The sequence below is a fragment of the Buteo buteo genome, chromosome 8 (assembly GCF_964188355.1).
Source record: "Buteo buteo chromosome 8, bButBut1.hap1.1, whole genome shotgun sequence".
Classification (NCBI taxonomy): Eukaryota; Metazoa; Chordata; class Aves; order Accipitriformes; family Accipitridae; genus Buteo; species Buteo buteo.
This window is the reverse complement of record NC_134178.1, coordinates 6,402,000-6,428,634: the sequence shown is the minus strand read 5'-3', so window position 1 is coordinate 6,428,634 and position 26,635 is coordinate 6,402,000. Positions and strand designations below refer to the sequence as shown.

Here is a 26,635-nt window from a genome sequence, read left to right as displayed (position 1 = left end):
CCTTCCATATACTCTATTTTCTAAATACAATTACTTGAGTATCCTAAAAGAATGACACATTGGAGATACATTTGTGATAAAGCTAGCAGCCAAGATGTCCTAAAAATTTGTCAAATATTAGCTTTTATTATAAGAAAGTTTAGTATTTCCCTTGCATCTTTAAAAAGTTGTTTTTACTGTATTATTTATATTGCAATGCTCTTACTGTAACTTCTGAATGAACTTAAATGGCTAATTAGCATTGAGATACACTGAAGAAGGATACTCCTGTGTTGATGGTCAGATCTCCAGGGTCACTGCTCAAGAAGTATGGCAGTACTACAATGACGACTCCTTCTATTTTTCTCTTTCAGAAAGGAGAAAGTACTTTTCTTTCATTTTGCTTCATTACCCAAGAAAATAAAAAGGTTTCTGGTTTTTGAATCATTAAAGCCCAAGGTTTCTCTAAAGAAGCTATCAATACATTCAGCTGGAAGGTATTGCTGTAGCACAGACAGATATGTGTGCTATCTTGAATCTAGCTAATTTGGGTACCAATAGCAGTAAAACAGTAATCAGTTTGGAACTTAAAGTAGGTAGTGCATGTTTCGCTAAGATGCTGAGCACTGCCACTTCAAAAATAAATCTCAGTTTTCTTTACTGCAACTTTTTAGGCACTCAGGGAGCACAACCTAGCCAAGGTAACAATGCAGCCTCTACTGATCTGTCAATTATTAATTCCTTCTAAATTCATCTTAAGTGTCAGAACTGTGGTGTACCTGCTCAGGACAGTCTTAACCTTCCAAAATTTCTTGCCAGCTTCTTGTATTCTGTTCAGTGGAATAAAACAGTTCCCTTGCAAGCACAAAGTTTCAGAAGCTAGACTAAACTAGGAAGATATCTTGAATGGAAGAGGAAGAAAAATGAAATATAATAATAAAAAAATAAATAATAAAATTAAAATAAATTAAATTAAAAAATGAATGGAAAGAGGTTCAACCAGGATATTATTCTATGGTGGTAAATAGTAGGTTCTTGCAAGGAGGCCTATGTTAAAGTATGACAAAAAAAGGGAAAATTATTAATGGTATTTGATATTTACTGCACTTCATGAATTTGAAGATCTACAACTGAGATTTTTTAATATTGCGAAAAACAAATGAAAGGTTGGTGGATTATTGGACATTTAATCTGACTGCACATCTTCAGAAAGATATCTGAACAGTTAAGAGCACATCAGGTGATACAGCTGCATCGCCCTATTGTTACACTGTCTGCAAAGGTACCATTTATATCCCATGCAACTTCTGTGGCTGACCCATATTAGAATCCAGCCTGAAATAGAACTCAGACGTTACTGCAATACCTTTACCCCATTAAAGAAACATAAAGCATGGCGAGTGTAAATGGAACACAATGGAAATACACCATTGGTAATAGTGGAGAAGGCACGTGGTGTTGGGATGAAGCGTGCCCAAATATTTCTGCCGTTGAGAAAGTACATTCCTTGAAAGATGCCAGTAAGGCAATTCCGGGGGCACCATACCCTGCAGCACAGGCATGCTCTGAGCAGAGCGCGGGGCGGCGTGGAACACCCCAGGTGCTGTTCAGTTCCCTCCTTGAATCATGCCGCCTGTGTTTTTCAGAGAACTGAATTACCAGAGTCCACCTACTATCCTAGCAAAACGTTGCATCTCCTTTTTTGAGTGTACAGAAAGATTGTTTGGCTTTTTAGTTTTTTCGGTTTTTTTCAGGTCACTTGTAAGCTGAATATAAGCGCGGGAGATCTGATGTGTTGGCAGGCACAACCATTAGAGCGTTTGACAAAAAGCACAATGGAGCAAAGTTCAAAGCTTGATTACGTATCTGCCAGTCTGACTTTTAAAAGTAGAACAAAACAAGAGCATGCACTGTCAGACAAAAGAGCTTAATAAGACTGCCTGAGTGAGATACTGGTCAGGATCAGATTTGGAAGAAAGTGAACAGTTATTGCTATGTAATAGTCAAGGCTGCATTTTCCAAGCAGGTGCAATTCAGTTATGCCTTTCTTCTTGAAAATCTTTTTGAGGTGGCGATTGCTGAAATATTCTCATATATATAAATACATAATGCATAAGTTTATGCATGCATGTGTATAAAACAACTTTAAAAGCCATGAAAAGGTCATTTACAGAATCTAAGTCTCAACAGGATGACAAGAATCTATACTGTCTTCAAATGAACATTATAGAAGCTCTTAAGATTTATTGCATATGCCAAAAAAAAAAAAAAATCTATTTAAAAGGCAGTTAATGGCATAGAAGCAGAAACTGTCCCCTGAAACAAACTATCCATAGAAAAGTTAAGCTTGTTTCTCTTACAAACAGCTGTTGCCCTAAGGTAGTCTGAGAGATTACAGCTAGCCTAGGTGAGTGTGAATATTAAAACTGCTTTTACATAACATTGGTTACTTGACATATCAATGTGTGACATGTGAGGCTCTGTTTATGCAGCTGCTGAGAACTCACTGTTTAGACTTATGACTTCTAGACCCCCATTAGGCTCAATCCAGAGACTTAACAAAAAGCAGCTGCTGAGTAAGGCTCAAATCTTTAGTGCTGCAAAATCAGAAGATTATACTAGCAAATCTGTTGCTGTAGTCTGACTCATTTCTTGGGGAAAATGTGGGAAATTATCTTCAGACCAGAGAAATGGGTGAATAACAAAGAGAAGCCATGAATGTAGGGAGTTTTTTCTCTAATTATACCCAGCAGACAATAGATCCCTTAAGGACTCTTGTGGGCCAGCTCAAATTAGAGCCCTCCCCAGGCTTCAGGGGTCCGGATCTGTGCTGGAAAGAGAAGTGCATTAAGTGTATCAAATGCTTCTTGATGGCTTTTTGCCCTGCTGAGGAAAAGGAGCTGAGAGTGTAATTTACACAATTATATTTTCGTGTTATTCAGTGTACTGTCCTTTGATTGAAGATGATGTACGGGTAGTTCTTGTAAGAATATGTCAAAATAAGTGAGGAATGTTAAAGAATGGAATGGACTAGACTATTTCAGTTGGAAGGGACCTACAGTGATCATCTAGTCCAACTGCCTGACCAGTTCAGGGCCAACCAAATGTTAAAGCATGTTATTAAGGGCATTGTCCAAATGCCTCTTAAACTTTGACAGGCTTGGGGCATCGACCACCTCTCTAGGAAGCCCGTTCTAGTATTTCAGCACCATCTGGGTAAAGAAATGCTTCCTAATGTCCAGCCTAAACTTCTCCTGGTGCAGCTTTGACCATTCCCACGTGTCCTGGCACTGCATCCCAGGGAGAAGAGCTCAGCACCTCCCTCTCCACGTCCCCTCCTGAGGAAGCTGTAGAGAGCAATGAGGTTGCCCCTCAGCCTGCTTGTCTCCAGAGTAGACAAGCCCAAATTCCTTAGCTGTCCCTCACAGGACATGCCTTCCAGCCCTGTCACCACCTTTGTTGCCTCCTCTGGATGCTTTCGAGGACCTTCACATCCTTCTTAAATGGTGGGGCCCAGAACTGCAGACAGTATTCAAGGTGAGGCCGCACCAGCGCTGGACACAGCGGGATCATCCCCTTTTTTGCCCGGCTGACCATGCTGTGTGTGATGCCCCCCAGGAGGGGGTTTGCCCTCTGGGCTGACAGGGCACACGGCCGGCTCGTACTGAGCCTGCTGTGGGCCAGCTCCCCCGGGTCCTGTTCTGCAGGGCTGCTCGCCAGCCACTCCTCTCCCCGTTTATGCTTGTGGCCAGTGTTACTCCATCCCAGCTGCAGAATCCGCCATTTAGACTTGTTAAATTTCATCCCATTAATCATAGCCCAGTGCTCCAACCTACCTACATCCCTCTGCAAGGTCTCCTCTCCCTCAAGAGAGTCAACAGCTCCTCCCAGTTTGGTGTAATCAGCAAACTTGCTAAGGTGCATTCAAATCCTGCACCCAGATGGTTGATAAATACATTGAAGAGAACTGGCCCTAGAATTTGAACCCTGAGGAGCACCACTGGTGACCAGTTGCCAGCCAGATGCAGCCCCATTCACTACAACCCTTTGAGCTCTGCCCTTCAGCCAGTTCTTCACCCAGCGCACCGTGAACCCACTCATCCCACACCTGGACAACTTGTCCAGAAGGATGCTGCAGGTAAATATCTCCCTCAATAGCTTAAATTTTACTCTCCTCAAGTCCGGGGTAGCAACTCTGCTGTCCTTTTTTCTCATTAGGCTGAAAATTTTAAACTCGTGATCACTGTGGCCAACACAGCCACCTACCATCACATCCCCCATGAGTCCTTCTCTGTTCACAAACAGCAAGTCTAGGGAGGGCATCTTTCCTGGTTGGCTCACTGAGTACCTGTGACAAGAAGTTACGTCCTACAAACTTCAAGAATTTCCAAGACCTGCTTGTCCCAGCAGTATGATATTCCCAGTTGATGTCTGGGAAGATGAAATCTCCCATAAGGACAAGGGCTACCAATCCAGAAATTTCTCCTAATTGCCTATAGAATAACACATCAGTGCTTACATCCTGGCTGGGTGATCAGTAGTAGACACCCACTACAACGTCTCCTTTGTATTCCAGCCCCCTAATCCTTACCCAGAGGCTCTCAACCACATCATCACTAACTGTAAGGGCTGTGTGATCAAACCTCTCCTTCATGTATAGTGTGACACCTCCGCCTCACCTGCCCTGCCTATCCCTCCTGAACAGCCTGTAGTCCTCCATCCCAGAACTCCAACCATAGGACTCATTCCACCAAGTCCCACTACTACCAATGATATCGTAGCCTTGGGACCTGACCAGTGCTTCCAGTTCATCCCGTTTGTTTCTCGTACTGTGTGCGTTGGTGTACAAGCATTTCAGAACTACACATGTTGTTTATTGCTACATGGGAGAAATTCTATGAATGGGCTAAGTATTTCTTTTTTTAAAAAAAAAGATTTTGCATATAGACAAAAACATATTTCCACTATTTCTCATTATTTTAAAGAGTGGATAGCCTTATTAGAAAAGCATCTTGCAAAAAACCTCTCCTATTAGCTGCAGACTTGAGGCTTATTATTTCACTTCTTACCCATTCACTCCAGTGTTCCCAAGAGTTGTGTTGGTTTTACTCATTTTCTCCTGTTCTCATGTTTCCCTGCTTTGACCTTTTTGCAGACTAGGAATATTTTATCTTCTGCTTTTTGTAGTCTTAAAGAATATTCTTTCAGAGTCCTCTCAATACAAAAAAAAGTTTCTTTTACATGCAGATTTCTCTGAAAATTCCAGCTAGGGCTGTAAAAAGAGGCATTTCAAGGGAGCAGGAAGGTATTTTACTTTTTAGTTTGGATTCAGTCAGTTTCTCTGGAGATTTGTTTTCCAAGGTGTTGGGAACAAAACCCTTGGTGCAGTCTGGGTTTCTGGGCATCACACAGGCTATATACAGCATCGACTTACTATTTGATGTGAATAAGGAGGTAAAGTTAAGCACCGTATGATTTAGTAGTTAATATCTACTTTCTAAATAGACAGTCCTGACATGATATTTCTGACTTGAAACTTTGTGTCTTAAACCTATTCAACCAAACAGTATGTCTTGGTGTCATTGTTGTTACGATCTCTCAGGAGAACTAACAGGTTTAAGGCAGGTCGCAATGTCAGCCCTTTTATCAGTACAGTTACTTAGTCATTTTACTTATTTTATTTTAATAAAATGTCTTGTCAAACTATCGAGACAAAAAAAAGGTAGGCTTTGTGGCTCTTCGTAATCATATGCTGAAAATAGTATTTTGTATTGACTCAGCAAAACTTTTTAGTGTGCAAATCAATGCGTTCCTTAGAGTAAATGCAGAACCAGGTATTTGATCTTGCACTCTTGAGTTTTTGTTGTTTTCTAGAGAACCAAACAAAAAATCTTTTTCAAGGTATATCATAGTGATAAAGGCAAGTTGATGAAGATGTTACTGCAGACGTTGAGAGCAAACTGTATTTCTTTGAGGATTGTTAAGAAAAGTCAGCTGCTTGAATGTGAGTTATTTAAAAATTACTCGGGTATGAGGATTTGTATAAAATATTTTTTATCCATAAAAGATTTACTGCTTTATTTATAAAACATCAGAAGAATACAATGTAATAGAAGTCTGATATAAAAAGTAGCATAGACATAAAGGTAGGGAACTGAATTTGAGGCTTAGTCTGAGTAGCATAATTTACATTTAAGCAATCAAATACAATATGCTGACACATATGGAGAAATTAAGTAACTGAGAACGTACATGCCAATACACATAGGTGAGTACCTGTTGCTATTGCTGTCATAGACATCAAGGAAAATGATGGTTGTATACCAATGAGCAGGACATTCATTATGGGTCATTACTTGATTTATGGGCAGTTATGTATGGTATGTATTCATATAGAACTGTGCTGAATTGCAGTTAGTGGTAGAAAAGGAGACGTGTAAGTGTAGATTTAATGATCCTAGGACTGAGTCCATAGCTCAAACCAGGCTGAATTTCGTAGATATACCTACTTCAAGTATCTAATATGGTGCTGCATTGTATGGAGTGGTATACCCGAAATTAAGTTTGGTTTGCTTCGTATTCTAATAGAGAATATTTAGGGTGTTCTCCTTGAAAAGAGTTTAGAAAAAGAAATTTAACCAGTATTTGGGAAGTGATCTCATCTGTTGAAATATGATTTTTCAGTTTATCTCCGTATATTTGCCATCCCATGTAATTAATTGATTATTGATTATTTAATAATAATTATTATTAAATTAGTAATAAGTAGTTTGTTATTTGTTTGTGTAGATTAGTGTATGTTTCCACCAACTCCAAGTTTTCCTCTGCATCCATGCATGTATATATAAGCATATATCCGTTATATAAGTCCCTTTGCAAGGTGGAGATGTAAGAGCTTGCATAACTCATGGTGTTGCATACTTTAAGAATGAAATTTTCTTCAGAAAAATGTGGAGTCTATGAAAGTCCATTCATTCTTTTTTTAGAGGTCCTGTTTGAACAAAATATTTTTCTTGTCAAAGACCTTGTATTTGGCTTGTATGAGAATTCAAAATTTTGGGCAGGTATGAACTATTGGTTAGATTTGTGCAGTGTAATTTATTCTGATCTACACCTGCATTACCAATGGAGAGACGTCTGGTCATGAAAAGATTTTTCTAAAAACATTAATCTAAGTCAGAGGTGCCAAAACCTTTGCTGCTTAACTCTGGGATGATTTATGAATCCTTCAGTAAGAACTGTACCTGTATTTTTAAAATGCAGTACATAATTAGTATCCATAAACTTCAGTGTAAATCAAGCACCAAAACAACCAAATGTGATTCACCTCACCATCTGTATATATAGAATTTTAGAAATTAAGAGATTTTTCTCCTACTACAGTGGGAAGAAAGGGCATATAGGGAAAATTAAGTACTTAGGCTTAGACCTTGTTAAAGAGTAACAAGAAGACACTTCTTATGACTTCATTGAATCATGTATAGTGTTTTTGAGTAGTTAACTAATAATCATTATCCTGAACTGTGGGAATTATTAGGAAAGATGAAGTCTCAGATCAGGGTTCGGATTAGAAGCATCTGAGCTATCAGGAAGGATATGCTTATGATTTTTGAACTAGTAATTAGCAAGCAAAGCAGTCAAGGTAAAAAAAAAAATGTTCAATTGAATATAAGAAACAAAATGAGTGCTAGATATTGCAGATCTGCTAGGTTGTTTTCTGGGCTTGGAGAAAAAGGAGGATGGAAGTGTTGAGACTGTCTTGAGCTAAACTGGAAATATAATCAGATTCAGGACAAATGAAACTAAATATAATTCATCATTTTGTTATATTAAGATTTTTAGTTTTTCAAGTGAAGTTAGTCAAAATATAATTTTTGCAGAAAAAGCATTACTGAGTACACATTATGGGATACACAGTATTTAGCCTGTGAGGATAATAAATGCTATTTATGAAATTGTGACTTTTTTTTTATAAAAGGAAAAAAGTAATTTAAAAAAAAAAAGAAAATTTGGATTAGCTGGCTGTGAATAATTTTCTGCACTGTTCTGTGTCACACAATTTGGCAATTATATCTAATGAATGGGTAAAATGAATGGGTAGAATATGTTGTACTCTATTTCCTAATAAGTTGAGGACATAAATGTTTCACTAGCAAGTATTTGTTTCTGCTAATATTGAAATTAGCTTTCTGAAATATTCACATTCAAAACCTGAACTTTTTTGTGTTTGAATTGGTGATCTTTGATCACATTATGCTTTATAGCAAGCAAACACTAACACCAAATTTGATTTTAACATGAAAAGAAATCACGTTATTAGATTTGCAAAATTGCTTGGTTTTTGTCTAGATCTAATTAAGAAAGAAAGCAAACACCCATTACATAATTCCAAATATATACCAAAACCATGATCCTAAAATTAAGCCTAAAAAAGGCAAACAAAACAATTTCCCCAAAACCTACTTTGTATTTATGCAGTAAGTGACTGAAAAGGAATACTGCTCTCTATTACCGTGTAACATATTTGAGCTGTTTAAGAATTGACATGTTTTTAAATTAGCGTTATTATGCTAGTTGATTAGAGATAGTCTTCATTTTTCTAAATTGAGCCAGTATCTAATATGATATAACTCAATGGCATGACAGCTGCCAGTTTACTCTGCAAGATTTGTTATGCTTTTAGCATTCACTAAATGAAAAACATGGTATCTGCTGACTTTTTACTTTGATGTAAAATTGGTAAAGCCACAAATTGAAATGGCATCCTGAAATCTTACCTTTCATTTCCTAGGCAGTGCAAAATAAAGTTCTTTCATTCTTGATAGAAAATACAGTTTGAATTTTAATCCCTTGGTTTTAAAAATCCACCATTTGGATGCTACATTTTTTTGCTAAAATTAAATTATAATCTCTATGAAAAATATGTAAATATGAAAAATACAGAATCATAGAATATCTTAAATTATAAGGGACCCATAAGAATAATTGAGTGAATAAATAAATATGAAAAAGGAAGAAACTATTTATCCCTTTTGTCAAGACATGCTTTTGAAGTAGATGAAAATATAAGAATGCATTAGTATAGAATATCTTGCAGACTTTATAAGGTTTTTTATTTGGGAGCAGCTGAATAATTTGCATATGATGCTCAGGGGTAATTAAATCATTGTAAATTGTTGCAATAAAAGTTTTGTAGCATGTCACACCATTGCAGCAGTATTAAGTCTTATCCTCTGTCTTAGGCATTATTCAATGAAGGCTAATAGGAAATTAAAAGAAAGTACTAATGCTTGATTTCAACTAAAATAAGGGAGAGGAACAAGGTAGTGTTTTGTGTAATTTTAAAATGTATATGGTAGCATATGCTGTGTAAATACCTGGGAAATCTCAGTGGGATTTGTGCTGGTATGTTGGGTTTTTTCCCTCTGCAGTGTTTTAAAAGAAGTAAGAACTTAGAGCAACTAACAGTGAAAGTTAAGAATCAGATACTTCTTTGCTTTGATCACATGTTTGGGCCACCACAATCATGTTTCAAGCAAGTAGTTATGTTTTGGGCATTGTAAAGTTTTGAAACTGAGAGGGTTTTTGAGAGCACAGTACCAGAGACTTAATAGAAAACTGTGTCTTTAGATTAGTATTAAAATTCTCTGCTTTTGGCTCTACTGCTTTTTCTATTCTCTCCATTTTGATGCTATTTCAAATGGTCATAAGATCCATTTCAGTATGACATGCAACATATTTTAAGGGCTTAAGACTGTAAAAAGTGAATTAGGAAAGTGGTTTTGCAAAAATTCGTACATTCCAATCCTTTTATTATTACTATTGTCATTTTATTAGTGTCATCATTATCGTTATTAGTTTCTTCTTTTCTGGTCTATTAAACCATTCTTATCTCAACCCATGAGTTTTACTTTTTTTTCCGATTCTTTCCCCATCCCACTGGGTGTGGGGGAAGTGAGTGAGCGGCTGCATGGTGCTTGGTTGCTGGCTGGGGTTAGACCACAACACATAGGAAAATCAGATTGCCTTGTTTTAAAAAAATGTAAACAAATGCAAACCTCTACTGTGTGTTTGTTTGTTTCTAGCGCTTTGGAAACCGGTGGGCAGCCATTTGCAGATGGACAGAAGACCGATGGGTCCTTCTGCAAGATATTCTTCGTAAATGGCAGCACTTTGCAGAAGAACAGGTGAGTAGTTTTAGCAGTTATAAATTGGAAAGTTCTTAAAAAAAAAATTGCAGTAGGAAAGGCCTGACTGAAGCTTTTTCATTCTCTTCTCTCCAATTTTCTTTCAGTGCCTTTTTGATGCATGGCTTACTGAGAAAGAGGATGCTGTGAGCAAAATTCATACAACTGGCTTTAAAGATCAAAATGAAATGCTGAGCAGTCTACGCAAATTATCTGTATGTATTTTTCATTTTTCTATTTTATGTTCACCTTTCTTATTCGTGAGTCCGAGTACATGTGGCTTTATCCCACTCTCAGACAATATGGTTTAACAGAACAGCTGTTTCATACTTTGGGAATGGATGTTGTCTCATGTGGATGGAATAAGTTGGTCCATGGCCTTGCTGATAAAGGAACCAATAGGTACAGATGTTTTCCTTGGTTGTCTCTTCAGTCACAAGTTTATGAACTGAAATAGCATTTGGGTGTCTTAAAAATAGGTGTACTTTTATACTGAAAGCTTCTTTGTTGATACTATTGATGTATAGAGTGTGTGAGACTGAATATGTATATATATGTACAAAGACGTATGCGTATGAGTAAGTACTGATCATACAGCAAAACCTGTTATATATTCCTTGAACTTGAAAAAGCTAAAGATTCAAAAGTTGTGAAATGCTGACATTAGTATTACTTTACAACGATACTTCAACTGTATTTCAGGAATCTAGTAACATACATAAAATGCACCCTTTTCAACATGTCCTCTACCTCACTCTTCAGAAAATACTTTACTATGCATCGTCTTTATGGAGGGAATGTAGGTCTGACTGGCCTAGAAAGATGCTGTGCCTGTAGAGGTGGAAGACTTCACACAGCCTAGACTTGCAAATGGTTTTATAGCATTAGGACCTTTGTGAAAAAAATGGTATGGTATGTGCTGGTTTTGTACGTAACAATGATGGTTTATGTATTTAGAGGAAAGGAAACATTCATGGCCATGCTTTTGTTAAAATAGGTAAATTATTATTGCTGTAAATAGGGACTACATTTCTAGTTTTCTGTTTAAACAGCACTATTTTTTTTTTCTTGTCAAATGGGGGGTGGGGGAAGTGTCCTAGGCATTATTTCAAGACTTGGTTTTACAGTTTACGTACTAGAATTTTCAGGCATGAACAATTCTCAATTTGTTACTATCTATTTAGTTTTACAGTAAGCTCAATCTTAAATTTTTAAAAATTATCTTAGAATTGATGTCCTTCTCATCCTTATTAAAAGTAGAAACATTTAGGCTTGTGGTCAATAAAAATACCATGATGTTTCTGAAGTTTAAGTCACTGTGATGTTTTTAAAATTTACTCTATTTTATCCTCACATGTACAAATGTATAAGGTTTTTTTAAAAAAATAAAATCCATACAGCTTGATTGTTTAATTCATAAATGCCTTGCAGCTGGTCCAGAACTAGTGGTAAATGTCCCTGTTGATTCATAGAAGGACTAAATTGTTAATATTTGTTGATTTATTTTTTTTTTCTTCAAAATTCAAGACCCCGAAGTATGATTGTTAGCATAATCTTAAGGGACTCTGTAATTATCATGCTACCACACTCTTACCTGCCCCCGACCCCCTGCCTCTTTTTTCCCCTCTGTAGCTTTTTAGGGACTGATAAAAACATATCTTTAGACTCAGATTTTGATTAAAGATAACTTAGGATTAAGTCGACTTCTCTATAAAAGAAAGGAATGCTTCGTGTAGTCAGTTGTCCCAGTGTATACGCTTCTTGGAAATTCTGGTAATCTAACGTGCAAGCAATCTTGAAGTTGACTTCAAGCCAGGCTTTTATAAATGCATAATGAACTAGAGGCAACTCAGGATGTTTCAGAGTATCTTCATGAAGAAAAATTTATGGAAGAAATTCAGATTTATTCAGTAAATTATTACTTGAGGATTTTGGCAAGTTGCTGGAGGAAATAGGAACTGGGGATTGAAATGTTTATCACAAATTGGGAAGTAGCAGGCTTTTAATGGTTTGGAAGTGTTAAGGGTAAGACCAGTTTGGGTACCTTTCAGAATTGCTTGAAAACATGCTAAGAAGGGAAAACTTTACTTTAGTAGTATTTTCATAGATTTGGTTGATGAAATACACACTTTTATGAAGTTAGTTATGTTGCCAGCTTAAATTGTTAAGCATTCCTCTCATGAAAGCATTGCAGTCTTTCATGAAACTGAATGTTTGAACACCAGAGTAAATAAAGTGATTCTTCCATCCCCCTGAACCTCAACAAGAATCATGTCATCCTTGACAGATCAGGCGGGGTTTATTAATAGCAACTTAATCTTTTTTGCACATGAATAACTTTGATGTTTTTAGAAACAGCTGATCCATAATGCAGTAGTTAAATGTTGATGGTATGCTAGAGAAATACTGCCTCTTTAGTCTCTTTGATTTGTAGCAGAAAAATATTTTCTACTTTTGGAATTCCTCTATCACGTTTTAGACCTAGTAACAGTCATCCCCAAATTCCAGTGAGTATGTGTTTTTACCTTCCCACAATGCCAAATTGTCAGCAGTTTTGTGGATGAAGATTTACTATTTCGGTCTTCTCTGAATCATGGGGACTTTGTATTAATGCATTACCCACATGAATATTCTTGTCAGGGAATATATTCTTCCACTCTTGGACTGGCATTTAGAAATAGAGAGAAATAAGATCATGGTATCCTGACTCTGACATGCAAATCATGCCTGTCTTTTGGCGTATGTTATTTTGGACATGGACATGTGTTTGGATGTAGTAAAGGAGAAGCTGTCACGAAAAATCACCTTTATAATTAGGCCAGCCCATTCCAGAATTGTAAAGGTGAGTCTGTGAGGCAATAAACACACATTCTTTTACTAATATAAAAATGTTTATAATCTTAACAGTATGGTAGCTCGGTCCCTCAGTTGCCTAATCATTTCCAGCAGGAAATTACAGTATTAGCTTTCCCTGTTAGCTCTTAAGAATTTTAGGTTTGATATCATGATACGGCATAAGAGCTTCCAGCCTATTTTTCTTGTCTCTCTCATATGCACAACTTAGCAAGATTAAGGTCATGTTCTTTAGCCAGATTTCAGTCTCTTAAGCCTGAAGGAAATTTCTGAAGGTATTTTATTAAACCATTTAGCATTATGACTGTTCATTTGAAATTCTACAACCCTCCTACAAGGTCCAAAGCCTTCTGAAGTGATATAGGTCTGTTGAGATGCTGTTCACAGTATGAAAAAAATGTTGACTCTTACATCACATTAATCATTACATCACATAGTAAAAATAGAAGGTAAAATAAGAAAGAGCAGCTGGTAGTTTTCATACATACTTGCAGTTCAGGATACTTCTGAAGAAATCAGGATTTAACTACTGCTTGCTGATGCAGAAATACATCAGTGTCTTCTCCACAGTAATTTTATCTCATGTTTCTCAAGTGGGGGGAAATGAACTCTTAATTTTAGTTAAGACAGGATTTTTGATAGTAAGCACTATTACTGCTTAAAAGTAAGCTTTCATTTAACAACATTTGTTAAACTGATAGTCAGTATGCCTACATTTTCAGAGAGTAACAAAGATTTTGAGTAAGCAGAAAGATTGAGTCTGTTCCTGAACCAAAATCTCCATACCTGGATTTCTATTTTAGGATTGCTGGAAGATTTTTACAGCCCAAATTCTGATTATTTGACTTAGTATGAACAAGTATGCGTTTCTCCAAAATTTGATCCTTTCTAATGATTTGACTGCAGGCTCACCATTACTAACAAATATTAGTTCTCTGTAAATTCTTTCTCAGATGTGATTCTCCCAAACTGGGAGAAGGAGGCAAGTTAAAACATTTCAAATAAAACTATGTAAATTAAACTTTGATATTCAACCTGGTATAAGAATACTTTCATGCATGGAGGTTGGGATACACTCTGGGCAATGGAAGACAAAACGTTTTGAAATCCATCTAACAGAAGAGAGATTTGGGATGTCCCAAAGATTATGATGCTCTGGTGGGTTAGCCTTGGCTGGCCGTGAGGTGCCACTCTCTCACTCCCCTTCCTCAACAAGGCAGGGGCAGAAAATAAGATGAAAAGTTCATTGGTCAAGAGGAGGACAGGGAGAGATCACTCACCAGTTACTGTCACAGGCAAAACAGATTTCACTTGAGGAAGATTAATTTAATTTATTGCCAACCAAATCAGAGTATGCTAATGAGGAATAAGGACAATTAAAACACCTTCTCCCCACCCGTCCCTTCCTTGCAGGCTCAATTTCACTCCTGACTTTTCTACCTCCTCCCCCTGAGTGGTGCAGGGGGACGGGGAGTGGGGTTTGTGGTTGGTTCATAATGCTTTGTCTCTGCTGCAACTTCTTCACGCTGTTTCCCTGCTCCACCGTGGGGTCCCTCCCACGGGAGACAGTCCTCCACGAACCTCCAGCGTGGGGTCCCTTCCCCGGGCTGCAGTCCTTCAGGCACAGCCTGCTCCAGCGTGGGTCCCCTGCGGGGTCACAAGTCCTGCCAACAAACCTGCTCCAGCGCAGGCTTCCCATGGGTCCCAGCCTCCTTCAGGTATCCCCCTGCTCCGGCGTGGGGTCCTCCCTGGGCTGCAGGTGGAGATCTGCTCTCCCATGGACCTCCCTGGGCTGCAGGGGGACAGCCTGCCTCACCGTGGTCTTCCCCACGGGCTGCAGGGGAATCTCTGCTCTGGCACCTGGAGCATCTCCTCCCCCTCCTTCTTCACTGACCTGGGGGTCTGCAGGGCTGGTGCTCTCATGTATTCTCACTCCTCTCTCTTACAGCTGCTGCACAGTGGTTTTTACCCTTTCTTAATGATATTATCACAGAGGCACCACTGGAGTCACTGGTGGGCTCAGCTTTGGGCAGCCATGGGTTTGTTTCGGAGCTGAAACTGGTTCTGTCTGACATGGGGGCAGCCCCTGGTGTCTTCTCACAGAAGCCACCCTTGCAGCCAACCTGCTGCCAAAATCTTGCCATGTAAACCTGGTGCAGATGCTGTCCCTCTTCCCTCAGCTTTAACAGGCTCATTTTCATTGCCATTGAAATGAATGGGTAAAATATTTTTTTGGTCAGTGTAGCAATTTACCCAGTTCTACCATTGTGTTTAAATTGATATCAAGTCAGTTAGATTTCTTCTTAATTTATATACTGTACCCATAATATCTACTTGTAGAGGATTTTTGTTCAGATAAATGTGGGTTTTGCAGGAAACTTTTGTTTTAATAATCTCAAATGGCTTGTTTCAGAGGATCATTCAGTATTTGTATGTGAAAATTTATGTCCTTTGTCATTAACTCTCTTCAGGGATCTGCTTAGTCTAAAGGTCAGAAAAACTTTACGCTTTACAACTCTGGGCATGTATTAATATTGACTTTTCTTTTTTTTCTCATGTTGATGAGTAGTTGCTCTAGTTCTAAAAATATTTCCTTAAAACAACTGTGGGTTTTTTTTTTTAATTTTCCACTTACCATTTATTGACTGTCATGATAATTGCCTCTGAATTCTTACACAAGGTGAAGGGTGACGTAGAGCACGGACTAAGCTGGAGGATGTGATGCACTGAGAATGTAGAGCATAAGTGGACAGACTGAGGTGGAATTTTACTGTCATTTATGGCACAGGCTTGATAGGTTGTTTTCATGTCCTGCATGTAAGTTTTGCAGCCTGTGAAATGAAGGTGATGGTGTTCCTCTTTTTCATAAAACACGTTGAGATCTACTCCAAAGATATACAAGATCTAGGTCTATATATTTATGTATACATATATATCCTTCTCTTTCTAGTGTTTCACTTACTGATTGTGCTCCATGTATCTGGGATTGATGCTGAACTCGTGTATTATACAGCTGTTGTCAGCTGGGGAGGTTGGAAGTAAAACACTGCTGTCCAGAATTCACTAATCATGCTTTTTAGGGTACCATTTTTGATTATTTCGGTCAGTGTACCTGGTGGCTTTCACGTGAGCTTTTTCTGACACTTGTAGGCAAAAAAAAAAGAAAAAGTCAAATATGGCAACCCTTGAAATGTTAAGATGGTAAATTGGTTTACATCTAGTCTGGTCCTTCTGTTAGATCTGCTACTATGCAAACAGATTCTTAAATATAAACTGTTAGCTACTATTTCTTAGTGACATGTGAATTTAAAGTTTTACATTAACTGTATCTAACATTAGTAGTTATGATGTTTTAAACCACATCTGAATGGAAAGAGTACTGATTACAAAGACTACAAATCTTTCTTTTACTGAGCTGTGTTTTAGATTACAATTTTGGATGATAGGACTATAGGAAAGTATACGTAGACTACTTTCTGTTGCCTAAATATTTAATTATCCCTTTCATGTCTTGGGGATTAGATTGCAATCCTTGACTGCATACAGAGTTCAAAATTTTGCCATGGTTAGCACAGATTAGGATGTAGAGAATGAATGCTTAAGGTATAAAAATCAATGGATTAATCCAGTAAAGGCATTAAAAAATAAACCCAGGTGAGAACTGGAGCTATGCATGACTCTTGGATCTGCAAAGAGCCTACTTCATAGAGAGTTTTGCACGTGTAGATCTCAAGAGTTTCAAGATCCCTTGGCAGTTTACTGCAGCAGAGATGTGAAGGCTGACGATTTCTCTTTTTCCATTCATGTCCATGGGTTCCAGCTGTATGGCAGCTTGCAGAGCGCAGGGGTTGGACACGGGAGTTTCCAGGCTCCCAGCTGCAGGGCCCTTTCCTTGGCACGCTCAGCAGGGCTCCTGGGGTTCCCGGGGCTTCCCCATCCCATGGGACGCTACTGCCATGTAACCAGAGCCTGCCGAGATCTAAGGAAGATGAGGAATGTATGATTCTTCAATACTGCCAAAACCAAACTTATTTACTTTGAGCTTTCTTTATTTTTCATCCTGGTTTGGGGTCAAATATTATTTTTCTAGAAAACAGGTTTTTCCCCATGACTTTTAATATGCAATATATGACAAAGTACAACAAAACTTTAAAGAAGCGTTGTTTGAAATGTTGGTATAGTTGTTAACATTAGTGCAGTTTTAAGGTTATTAATGTCACACAGCTGTTAGCTTTTTGATTTATGTCACCACCTGAGGCATACTGTGCTGTCTGGAGTTGCTCCACCTGTCATGTTACATTGCTTTGTGAAGTGCAATGTGTCCATTCCACTATGTCAGCTCTGCCAGCAATTTTTACGGTAACAACAGCATGGAAGTATAGGAGATTGGATGAAATACCCATACCCATTTTTGGTTCTTTATGATGCTCTCTTTAGGATTTTTTTTTCTAAGTTTGGTGCGCTTGTTTTGGTTGGGTTTTTTTGTTTGATTTTTTTTTTCATGTATGAATTACTGTTCTTCCTGCTGTTACTTTGTTTAACAGATCCTAAAAGGAGATCTAGAAATGAAAAGGCAAATGATGGGTAAGCTGAAATCGCTCAGCCAAGACCTCCTTGTAGCTGTGAAAAATAAAGCAGTGGCTCAGAAGCTGGAAAGTCGTCTTGAAAATTTTGCCCAACGCTGGGATAGCCTTGTGCAGAAGGTGGAGAGCAATTCTAACCAGGTTTGTTAAAACCACCATTTTGTCAGTCAGTGACAGTCAAATCCTTTGCCAGTGAAATGCTTGAAGTAGTTTTGGTGCAGTTTGTCATATTGTTTTAAATTTTTTTCCCTGCGTGATTTCTTAAGACATATTTTATTTTTAGAACAGCGTAACACAACTGTAATATAACTGTCCAGAATTTTATTTATCTGTTTAGTTTTTGACCTCTCTTTATAGTGTTGATTACTGTCTTGGGTTGTTAACTATGTTTTCAGGGATGATACAATCCATAATGAAAATACTCTTTCCAGTTAATTTATTTTTAAGCTATAATAGTTGGTCACTTCAAATGTACTGTGTTTATGGCTCTCTCTGTGGAATAGCACTTAGTCTGAAATTAGTGTAAGAACTGTTTGCTAGTTAAAGAGAAATTTTTTTAATTTCTTTTCAACAGTGAAAGTTTATAATAGATTACTGGTCATTAATAGATTAGAAATATTAATAGATTAAAAAGACACACCATAAAAAAGTTTCTTGGCAAAATAAAGAAATCCATCCACACCTGTGGCCAAAATGCCAATGAAAAAAGAATATAATCTGCTATTATTTTGCCCAGCTCCTTTACATTAACCGTAATATATTGAAAAAGAAATTGAGATTTTAAAGTTTCACGTTTTTTAAGCCAGATAACAAAAATCAGTGCTCTGGTGTAGTACCCCAAACCATAACCATTTATTTTTCCTAGCCATCCATCAGCATCTCTTTCTTATTGGATTTGAACTCAAATCAGCTCACTCTTTTCCGTTCCATTATCTCATTAACATTGAGTTGTTTTTGTGCTATCATTGTACGACTGGTGAAATGGAAATGGACGTTAAGACTTTTTAATAATAACACAGAGCAGAATGTTACTGCGTGCACCTCTGTCCTGTCCCTGGAGGGCCTCTCGTAGTTCTGGTCAGTTTGAATCAATTCCCTTGACCATGCTGTACTTTTTTGTTGCTATATACTAATGCTTCTACCATCTTTTGTTTAGGTAATTAAATGAAAGCTGCTCTACTTCCTGCAGTGATCTGAATACTTCTCAGTAACCTTGCTTCCAACTCTTACATTAATCTTTTAGTTTTTGCTGTGATACAGTTTCTTGTGTAGCCGTAGTTGAAAAAATCAGTTTGGGAGAACAGAAGAGAAGAAAATGGGGAAAGGGTACAATTTCACTTAGTAACAGAAGGCAAAACCATTTTGTGCTACACAGCGTTTATACCAGTTGAAAAATTGATTTAACTCTTGTATATTTGCTGTAGGAAACCTCGTGTTTCAAAGCAGAGAAAAATCTGGAGATGCATTTTGCATTTGGGATGGCTAGGGTCACGTGATTTGAGGAAGTTAGTAAGTCACTCCAAAGTGTTCAAGAGTTAAGATTGTTGATGGGTCCTAAAAGCAGATCCTAGTTTTGAAAATAAAACTTAGATTACAAAAGAGATAGCCTCCTCATGAAGTGGGCAAACCTGAGGCTCTACATCCATACTTCGTAGACCAGCACAGGTGGGAGATGCTTTGGATTCCCAAAACAGTCTAACTGTCTTATCATAGCAGCACGCTGCAGTTGATAAGCTTTTCCTCCAAGGGGAAGCTACTTTGCTTGGCACAGAGTTGGTATGCTGTTGTGGGCATATTGCTTCGCATTCTGGCGATGTTGCACATTCGGTGCTAGCTGAAGGACCCCTTCCTAAGGCACTGTTACACGGTTTAGATATGTCCTTTATGAAATACTGATTGTGTACTTTTTGCTATGGGTTGCTATCTAGGCAGGGCAGGTAAGGTTAGTGGGGTTTATACGTTTATTCATTACAGACCTCATTTATAAATTTAGACTGCAAGAAAAAAGTGTCACTAAAAGTTCTAATTGTTCTCTCTAGTCATGAACTGGGGAGGAGGGGAGTTGGAAGAGGGTGACAAATACAACATTTTTCACTATAATCTATCAGAAAATGCACATTTTATTCATCGAACTTAGATATTGACTTCAAAATGAACTTTATTCCATTCATTAGTAATTCTCATAGTACCTTTGTAATTACATTTTTGTCATTAGTTATTTCCCCTCTCTTACTAAAGTGTCACTTAAGGATTAACTTGTTAACAAAATAAGAAATTAACAGGAAGAGACAATCTCAGCTTAAGTTCAAAGCTGATTCTCCAACTAGACATAGGAAGCAGTTATACATCCCAAACAAAAAGTGCAGAAAGTAGAATGTGAGTCCTCCCACATTTAGCTGAATTCATTGCTGTTGAATTTAAGCATCTAATCAGAATTCATGGCTGAAGCTTCTGCTACAAATGAGTGGATGGAAGGGTGAGAGAGAGAGAGAGATACCTCTAAAAAGCAGTTTGTCCTCATCATGAAAATGTCAACTTTCCTTCATTGACCACACAGTGGAATCAAGGACAAGGACAACTTGCTTAGACTAGATGCATAGCTTTTAGAAACTCTAAAGCCACCTTTGGTGAGCTCATTATGCTTCACTAAATTGTAGTGAAAACCTTCCCAAACTAAAGAAAACACCATTCCTCATCTGAACTTCCCCGTTCACATACATACATTTCATCAAAGAACGGATGACAGCTCCAAAAGTGAGTGTTAAGGAAAATTATGAGTTTATCAGGACGGAGGGCACTTCCAAAGACAGTAATAAATGATGGCATTAAAGGTAGGCTGCCGTATAAAAGAGAAATAAAATGACATAAAACTACTGAAGTGCTATACACACATTGTACATACATTTGCCTGTAGAAGATGAAAAGGAAGATTTAAATTTGTCCACTCTGAAAAGAGATGAGTTTTAACATGTTTCTAAGATGAGCTTGCTGATGTGAAACTGCGGGCAAGCATTGTATTTTGAAAGCCTTTTAATGTGCAGCCTTGTGAGTCACCTTAGCACTTTCCATATGATTTTCTAGTGGGTTAAAGGCCTAGTCTGTATCACCCCTTCTCAGATTCGTATTTGCTTGTCAGGAACTGAGAGGGATGAGGAAACTATACTGTCATTATTTGGACCATCTTTGAATAATACATGAAACATGCCACTTCAGTGATTAGATTTATGAGGTGTTTTTTTGTTGGGTTTTCGTGGTGGTGTTTTTTTTTTTTCCAGGGAAGCTAATAAAAGCTACTTCCTTTTTTGTACTCCCTTATATTTTTAAGGATTGTCCTTTACCCCCTAAAAGGTGTGCAGTTTTTAGATGTGCACCAACTTTATCTTGCAGAGTTACATTGCAGTGTAATCTTCAGTACCTTTTAGTCTTACCCAGTCTCTAATTAGAATGATTATGAACTTTGAATTCACATCTCCATTCTTCTTTTGAGGTATATAGTATTTAACCTCCACTCCTATTGATTAAGCATGAAAAATACTTCTTTTGACATGTAAATCATTACCCACCACAGTACTGTGACTTGACTGCTCTAAGCATATGGTAATTTCACTGCCTACTTTTGAAGCACAGTTCCCAATCACCAGATGAAACTATTACTCCTGTGTAATGGGTAGTATGTGGCAGATGGTTCCTACAGTGCCCTAGCTGTAGTTTATTCTTTTACACCTTCTTCACTGTAAACTGTACCCTGGTATTGATTGGCAAATGGAAACATGACAGGATATGACCTTGGGTGTGAGAAACATCATCCTCTCATTGATTTTTGGATAAAAGCAAGTGTAATAAGAATTTTGTGAGAAGGCGAAAGGGAAACCGTACCCAAAACTGCATATAAGGAGCAAGCAATTATTTGGAATGTTTTTAGCTACAGAGTCAACTCAGGGAAAGATGACATCAGGTGTTATCCGCAAATATCATAGTACCCTAGACATTGGAAGCTTTAATTTGCTTTTCCTTTCTGCCCTCCCAGCAATTAAATAAAAATAAAATTAAAAAGAATGCTGTATAAAGTTTTAATAAAACTATATGTAAATGTTTACTTAATTCTCATGATTTCTGTAGTTGAAAATATCAAAGTCAGTACATCTTATTGAGGGAGCTAAAGCAAGAGTAATAACACATAATATCGTAGTGATTAAAGAGTCAACTGTGTGTTTCTCTCTTCCAAAGAATTTATGTAGTTCATGCATTAGCTAAGACCCTGCAGTTCACAAGCGGCTTATTCCAATTGACATAATTAATCCAGAGATTAAAAAAAAAAAAAAATCTGCTCTGAATCTTAATTTTGTAGTCTTCTGAGTAGTCCAGATTCTGCTCTCAAGCCTACATGGCTGGTTGTTTCTAGCGGGGGAAGCATAGCACTGAGCCGGCTCCTCTAAGAAAGACTGCCAAAATTAGAGTGGTATTGGACTTCCCTACTCATCACTTCCACTGGCAGACTGGATAAAGAACAGGAAGATTTTTTTTGTTTAGGGGACCATGTGAAAGATTCGGCAATGTTGGCAGGAATTTGTTGTTTTTTTCAGGTTTATTTAGCTTGACTGATGTTGCCTGCCGAGAAGAGGCTGATTGCTAACAGTATCCCCCTTTCCTTGTCGCTCTATTTTCTTTCAAAATAAGAAAGCGTTGTGAGGAGAGGGGTTATAGTTAATTACCTGGCATGCCTCTTCTCCATTGTTTATAGAAACACTAATATCTCAATAACTAAGGTAACTCAGTTCTCTTACTGAGTTTGTGATGCAAGAACTAATAGATAATTTATGTATGGAATTTTAGATACTGGCATTCCTGTCGTTGAGTTTGTAAAGTCTTTCTAATTCTTGCACACTGGCAAGAAGCAAAGAAGCAGGGCTCTTCTGGTGCACAGCTTTTCCTGCTCCTACTATAACTTCTTCCTTTTATTTTCCATTTCACTGCCCCTAAACTGTGAGGTGGTCATTGGAGCTGTAACAAGAGCATTTTGACAAATGAGCCATCATCTGACAGAACCAAAAAAAGAAGTGACCCATTTCTCCGGAGTTAAGGGACTTAAGAACAGCTGCCCACATTTAAGTGGAAACTTTGTAGTTTGGTGTTACATGGAAACAAATATAAACAGGTGGTACTTGTACAACCAGTATCTTCCAAACAAATATGAGTGGAAAATATTTGTCATCATTCCTTTTTTTTTTAACGCAGCTGAACTATATGAAAGGTTTGGTTTCATATTACTGGGCAAAGTTAAATGCATTAGATTGGTAGTGTTTACAATGTTACATATTATGTGTATTAGTATCTGTTATGACCCCTTAACATTAGTTTTTGATTACGGAATAAAACTGATGCAAATTAATTTGCCTTCTAGTGCATGTTTTCTAATTTAAGATTTCCTGACAGAAAGCTAACTGCCCTTTTGTGCAAGTAGGTTGTGATGAATTACGTTCTAGTTTGACAATTATTATAAACGGTAAAAATAACAATTGGTAATTTAGTGCCATTACCATGCGTTTATTGCTTCTCAAGGAATAAATTTTCAGAATGGAGGCAGAGTAACATATAGTAATAGTAACATTTTTATATATTTGCCGTCATTCAGTTCCCTCATAAAATTGACCATTCATTTCTTTTCTTCATTCAGCATGACTTACAGGGAGCCATAAGTTCATTCTGTTTAGGATCCTTTCTGATTTTGATATTGACTTCTGCAGATATCTTATTCACACAGCATGAGGCAGATAAAACAATTTGGTTTGAGTTGTGTGTAGTGTTGTTTTTTTCTGAAGGTCAGCCTATGATCAGAAGGGAGCAGTTTCTCATTATTTTCTATTGCTACTCCAAACAGTCCTTACTGAAGTCTTTCAAACAATGTGTGACCTCTGTTTTTATACTTCTCACAGATTTCGCAGGCTGTCACTACCACTCAGACATCACTAACACAGACAACTGTAATGGAAACTGTAACTATGGTGACCACAAGAGAACAAATCCTGGTTAAGCATGCTAAAGAGGAACTCCCACCACCTCCGCCCCACAAAAAAAGGCAACTCCTTGTGGATTCAGAGATTAGGAAGAGGTGAGAATCATTAAGAGACAGAGAGAGAATACTGAGAGAGTTTGGATGAGAATGCAAAAATAGTCATTTCACTGCAATAGTTTGCTGTATACTTTTTTGAGGTTAAATTTATGTTTCTGTGCTCTATTAAGGTGCAAATTGATTATTATCTTTCCTTACTTAGGATGAGTTATGACTTTTTTTGTGCGTCTAGTCCCACTATTTTGTAATATAGAATGCTAATCATTACATCAATACCATTGTAATTATGTGATAATTATAGTCAGTAGAAGTTCTCATGTGTGGTATTGTGGGGGTCCCTCTTGACTATAGTCTTGAAACTTGAAGGATGAGAAGCGTTCCATTAGTTCTCAGCCTTTAAAAGTCTATAAAAAGAATTTTTTAATAGTTAGAATACTAGTAGTGCAGATATTGCCTGGTTTGTAAAGTTCAAGTTTTATTCTTTCTGGCTTGTCAGTCAGCAGTAGAAATAATGGTTCTGCAGAGGCAGAGTTAATATTTGGTGAAACATGCAGTATCATTATTTTCAGATTTCTTCCTGTGTAGCTCAAGTACATTTAGAACTAATACTGAACAGTTGTTAAAGTCACAAGGAAAATTTGTGATGAGTTTAAGCAGGATTGGTTCGAGCACTAAATTTCTGAATGAGGTGCTAAGAAGCTAGACTTCAAACACTCATAGTAGTGTTTGTTTTGGAAATGTTTTTTTGATATTCAGATAAATGTATGAATTGCAAGGTAACAGATTCAAGGACTGAAAGGAATGTGAAACTGCATTCAGTAACTCACTTCTATAGAAAATATCTTCGTTTAGTTCAATGTGTTTTTAATAAGTTATTTTCTTGTAAAATAATAGTCTTTAACTTATTGAGAAGGATGAAATATACCAATAGGAGAAATCTGACTTTTTTTTAATTGAAGGAGTATGTCATTGAAAAAACAGATACTTGAAGGCACAGTTTTTAATACACAAGCATCTGAAGTGGGATTTATCTTACCCCTCTTCGACTGTTCTGAAAGTAAGGTTTCTGGTTTAGCCTCATTATTTAAGAACTCTGTATGTGATGTAAGAAGAGTGATTCACCCCCATTTTGTTAAACCTACTCTTCCTATAAAAAGTGCTTAGGCTAAATAAGTAACTTCATTAGCTAAATTTCAATGATTTGAATCTAATCTCCAAAGTCCTGATTGGGAATCTGTTTTTTTCATGTATCCTAGGTTACCATTAAATAATAGTGAGAGTTACATTTTGCTAATATATTCCTAAGCATTCAAAATAATATACAGCGATGACTATCAGCAGACTCGCAGTTCTTGAATTTGTTCAAGGAATTGTTGGATAGCAGTGTTTTTACTTAACGGACATTATAAGCATTAGTACTCTTGTTACTATTTCAGTAGTAATGTGCAAAGATCTCAAATGGGATCAAGGCCCTGTTGTCTTTATATGCAAGAGTAAATCTATATTAAGGCATGATCCCTGCCTTGAAAATATTGGTATTCTTAATCTGGAAACTGAAAAATTAAGAATGAAAATTCCCCTGAAATTTTAAAGTGTTTCAATAGTTGGTATTTTAAAACTTTCCACTTTATTTTTTCCCAAACTGAATGTTTTAGGAATCATCTTACTTGACATAAATATCAGGAAGTGAAATGTGAGTCTACTGTTTTAAAGGAAAGCATTATCTTAGTTAAAACTGTATGAAGTAGTGATTTGTTTTAAACTTACATTTTACAATTCTTTAAGAAAGTTGTTGCTATAAATAGTTATGCATTATTATAAAATTGGACACCAATTTGCAGCAATAGTTCCTTTCTCAGCTACTAAGTATGTAATGTTGGTCTATATTTTTCTTCTTGCTCGTATTCTTTTGATTTGCCTTAACACTGAAAGTAAAATTGGCAGGGTACAGCAGACTACAGACTTCTAAGTCATCATGTGAGGAAACTACTGGTAGGCAGGAATTAGCTGGATTATAGGAATTATTTATGTTCAGAAATACCTCATTTTAAACAAAGTGAGAATTATAAATTCTTTTAAGTGTTTCAGCTGTTGTCTGTCTAAAGCATTGCAACTAGCGAGGTTATATATAAATTCGATAGATCCTTGTACAGAAGATGGGATATATTACCAAATTTGAGACTATGTTTGCTTGCAGCTGTATTATTGGCAGATCTGCTACCAAATTTACAGAGTGTCAATGTTTTTTACCATTGCATACTAGATTTCAAGGGGCTTTGATTTATGTTTTATGCTATCTAAAAGATAACTCATTCACCATTTAAGCGCTGTTTAACTTTATAGATAAGAATCAAGATATGAACCTTGGAACAATCTGTAGTTCTCAGTGTTTGTCTAGGATGACTTTAGATAATTGAATAAGTCATGTTTTCTTATATATGCTTAAAATCAGAGTCCTTTTCATTGCTGCGCTGGTTAGATTTTTTTGATCTGGTAGGAAAGCAAGCTGAATTCTAGCAGGAGGAAGGGAGTTCGTTGTTTAGTACACTTCAATATGGTCTTTGTGTGCAGGAGTTACTAGATTTGTTTTAATAATGCAATCGTACCACCACATGAGAACTAGTTCAGTATGACTGTTCACTGAATACTTGTGAGTGGACCTACAATATGGTAATGTGCAAAAGTAAATGATGTTAAAAATGTCCACAGCTGTGCAGCAGGATGAATGATAGTTACATTATCTGAAGGCAACGTTTTTCCATTTAGATAACGGGGGGGGGGGGGGGGGGGTGTGTGTCAATTCTAACTCAGCAGCCAAAAAAGGACTTACGTACCTTTCCTCTCTAGAAAGTCCAGGCGGGTGTTCCAGAGTGGGAGGACCAGTCAATAAATAGCTTCAGAGAAATGCCTTTTGAGAGGAAACTTGGAGGAAGGAGTTTCAACTTAGAATAACAGTTATTCTG

General features: G+C 37.2%; 1 protein-coding gene across 11 annotated transcripts in view; it reads left to right on the top strand.

Moving 5' to 3' along the window:
• DMD (dystrophin) overlaps positions 1 to 26,635 on the top strand; it is a 1,298,312-nt gene that overhangs the window by 505,878 nt on the left and 765,799 nt on the right. For all 11 annotated transcript variants that reach the window (XM_075033523.1, XM_075033524.1, XM_075033521.1 and 8 more), the window contains 4 exons: positions 10,065 to 10,166; positions 10,274 to 10,381; positions 17,564 to 17,743; positions 23,536 to 23,711. In XM_075033523.1, the coding sequence (XP_074889624.1) occupies positions 10,065 to 10,166; positions 10,274 to 10,381; positions 17,564 to 17,743; positions 23,536 to 23,711 (566 nt within the window). The remainder of the gene's footprint in view (positions 1 to 10,064; positions 10,167 to 10,273; positions 10,382 to 17,563; positions 17,744 to 23,535; positions 23,712 to 26,635) is intronic.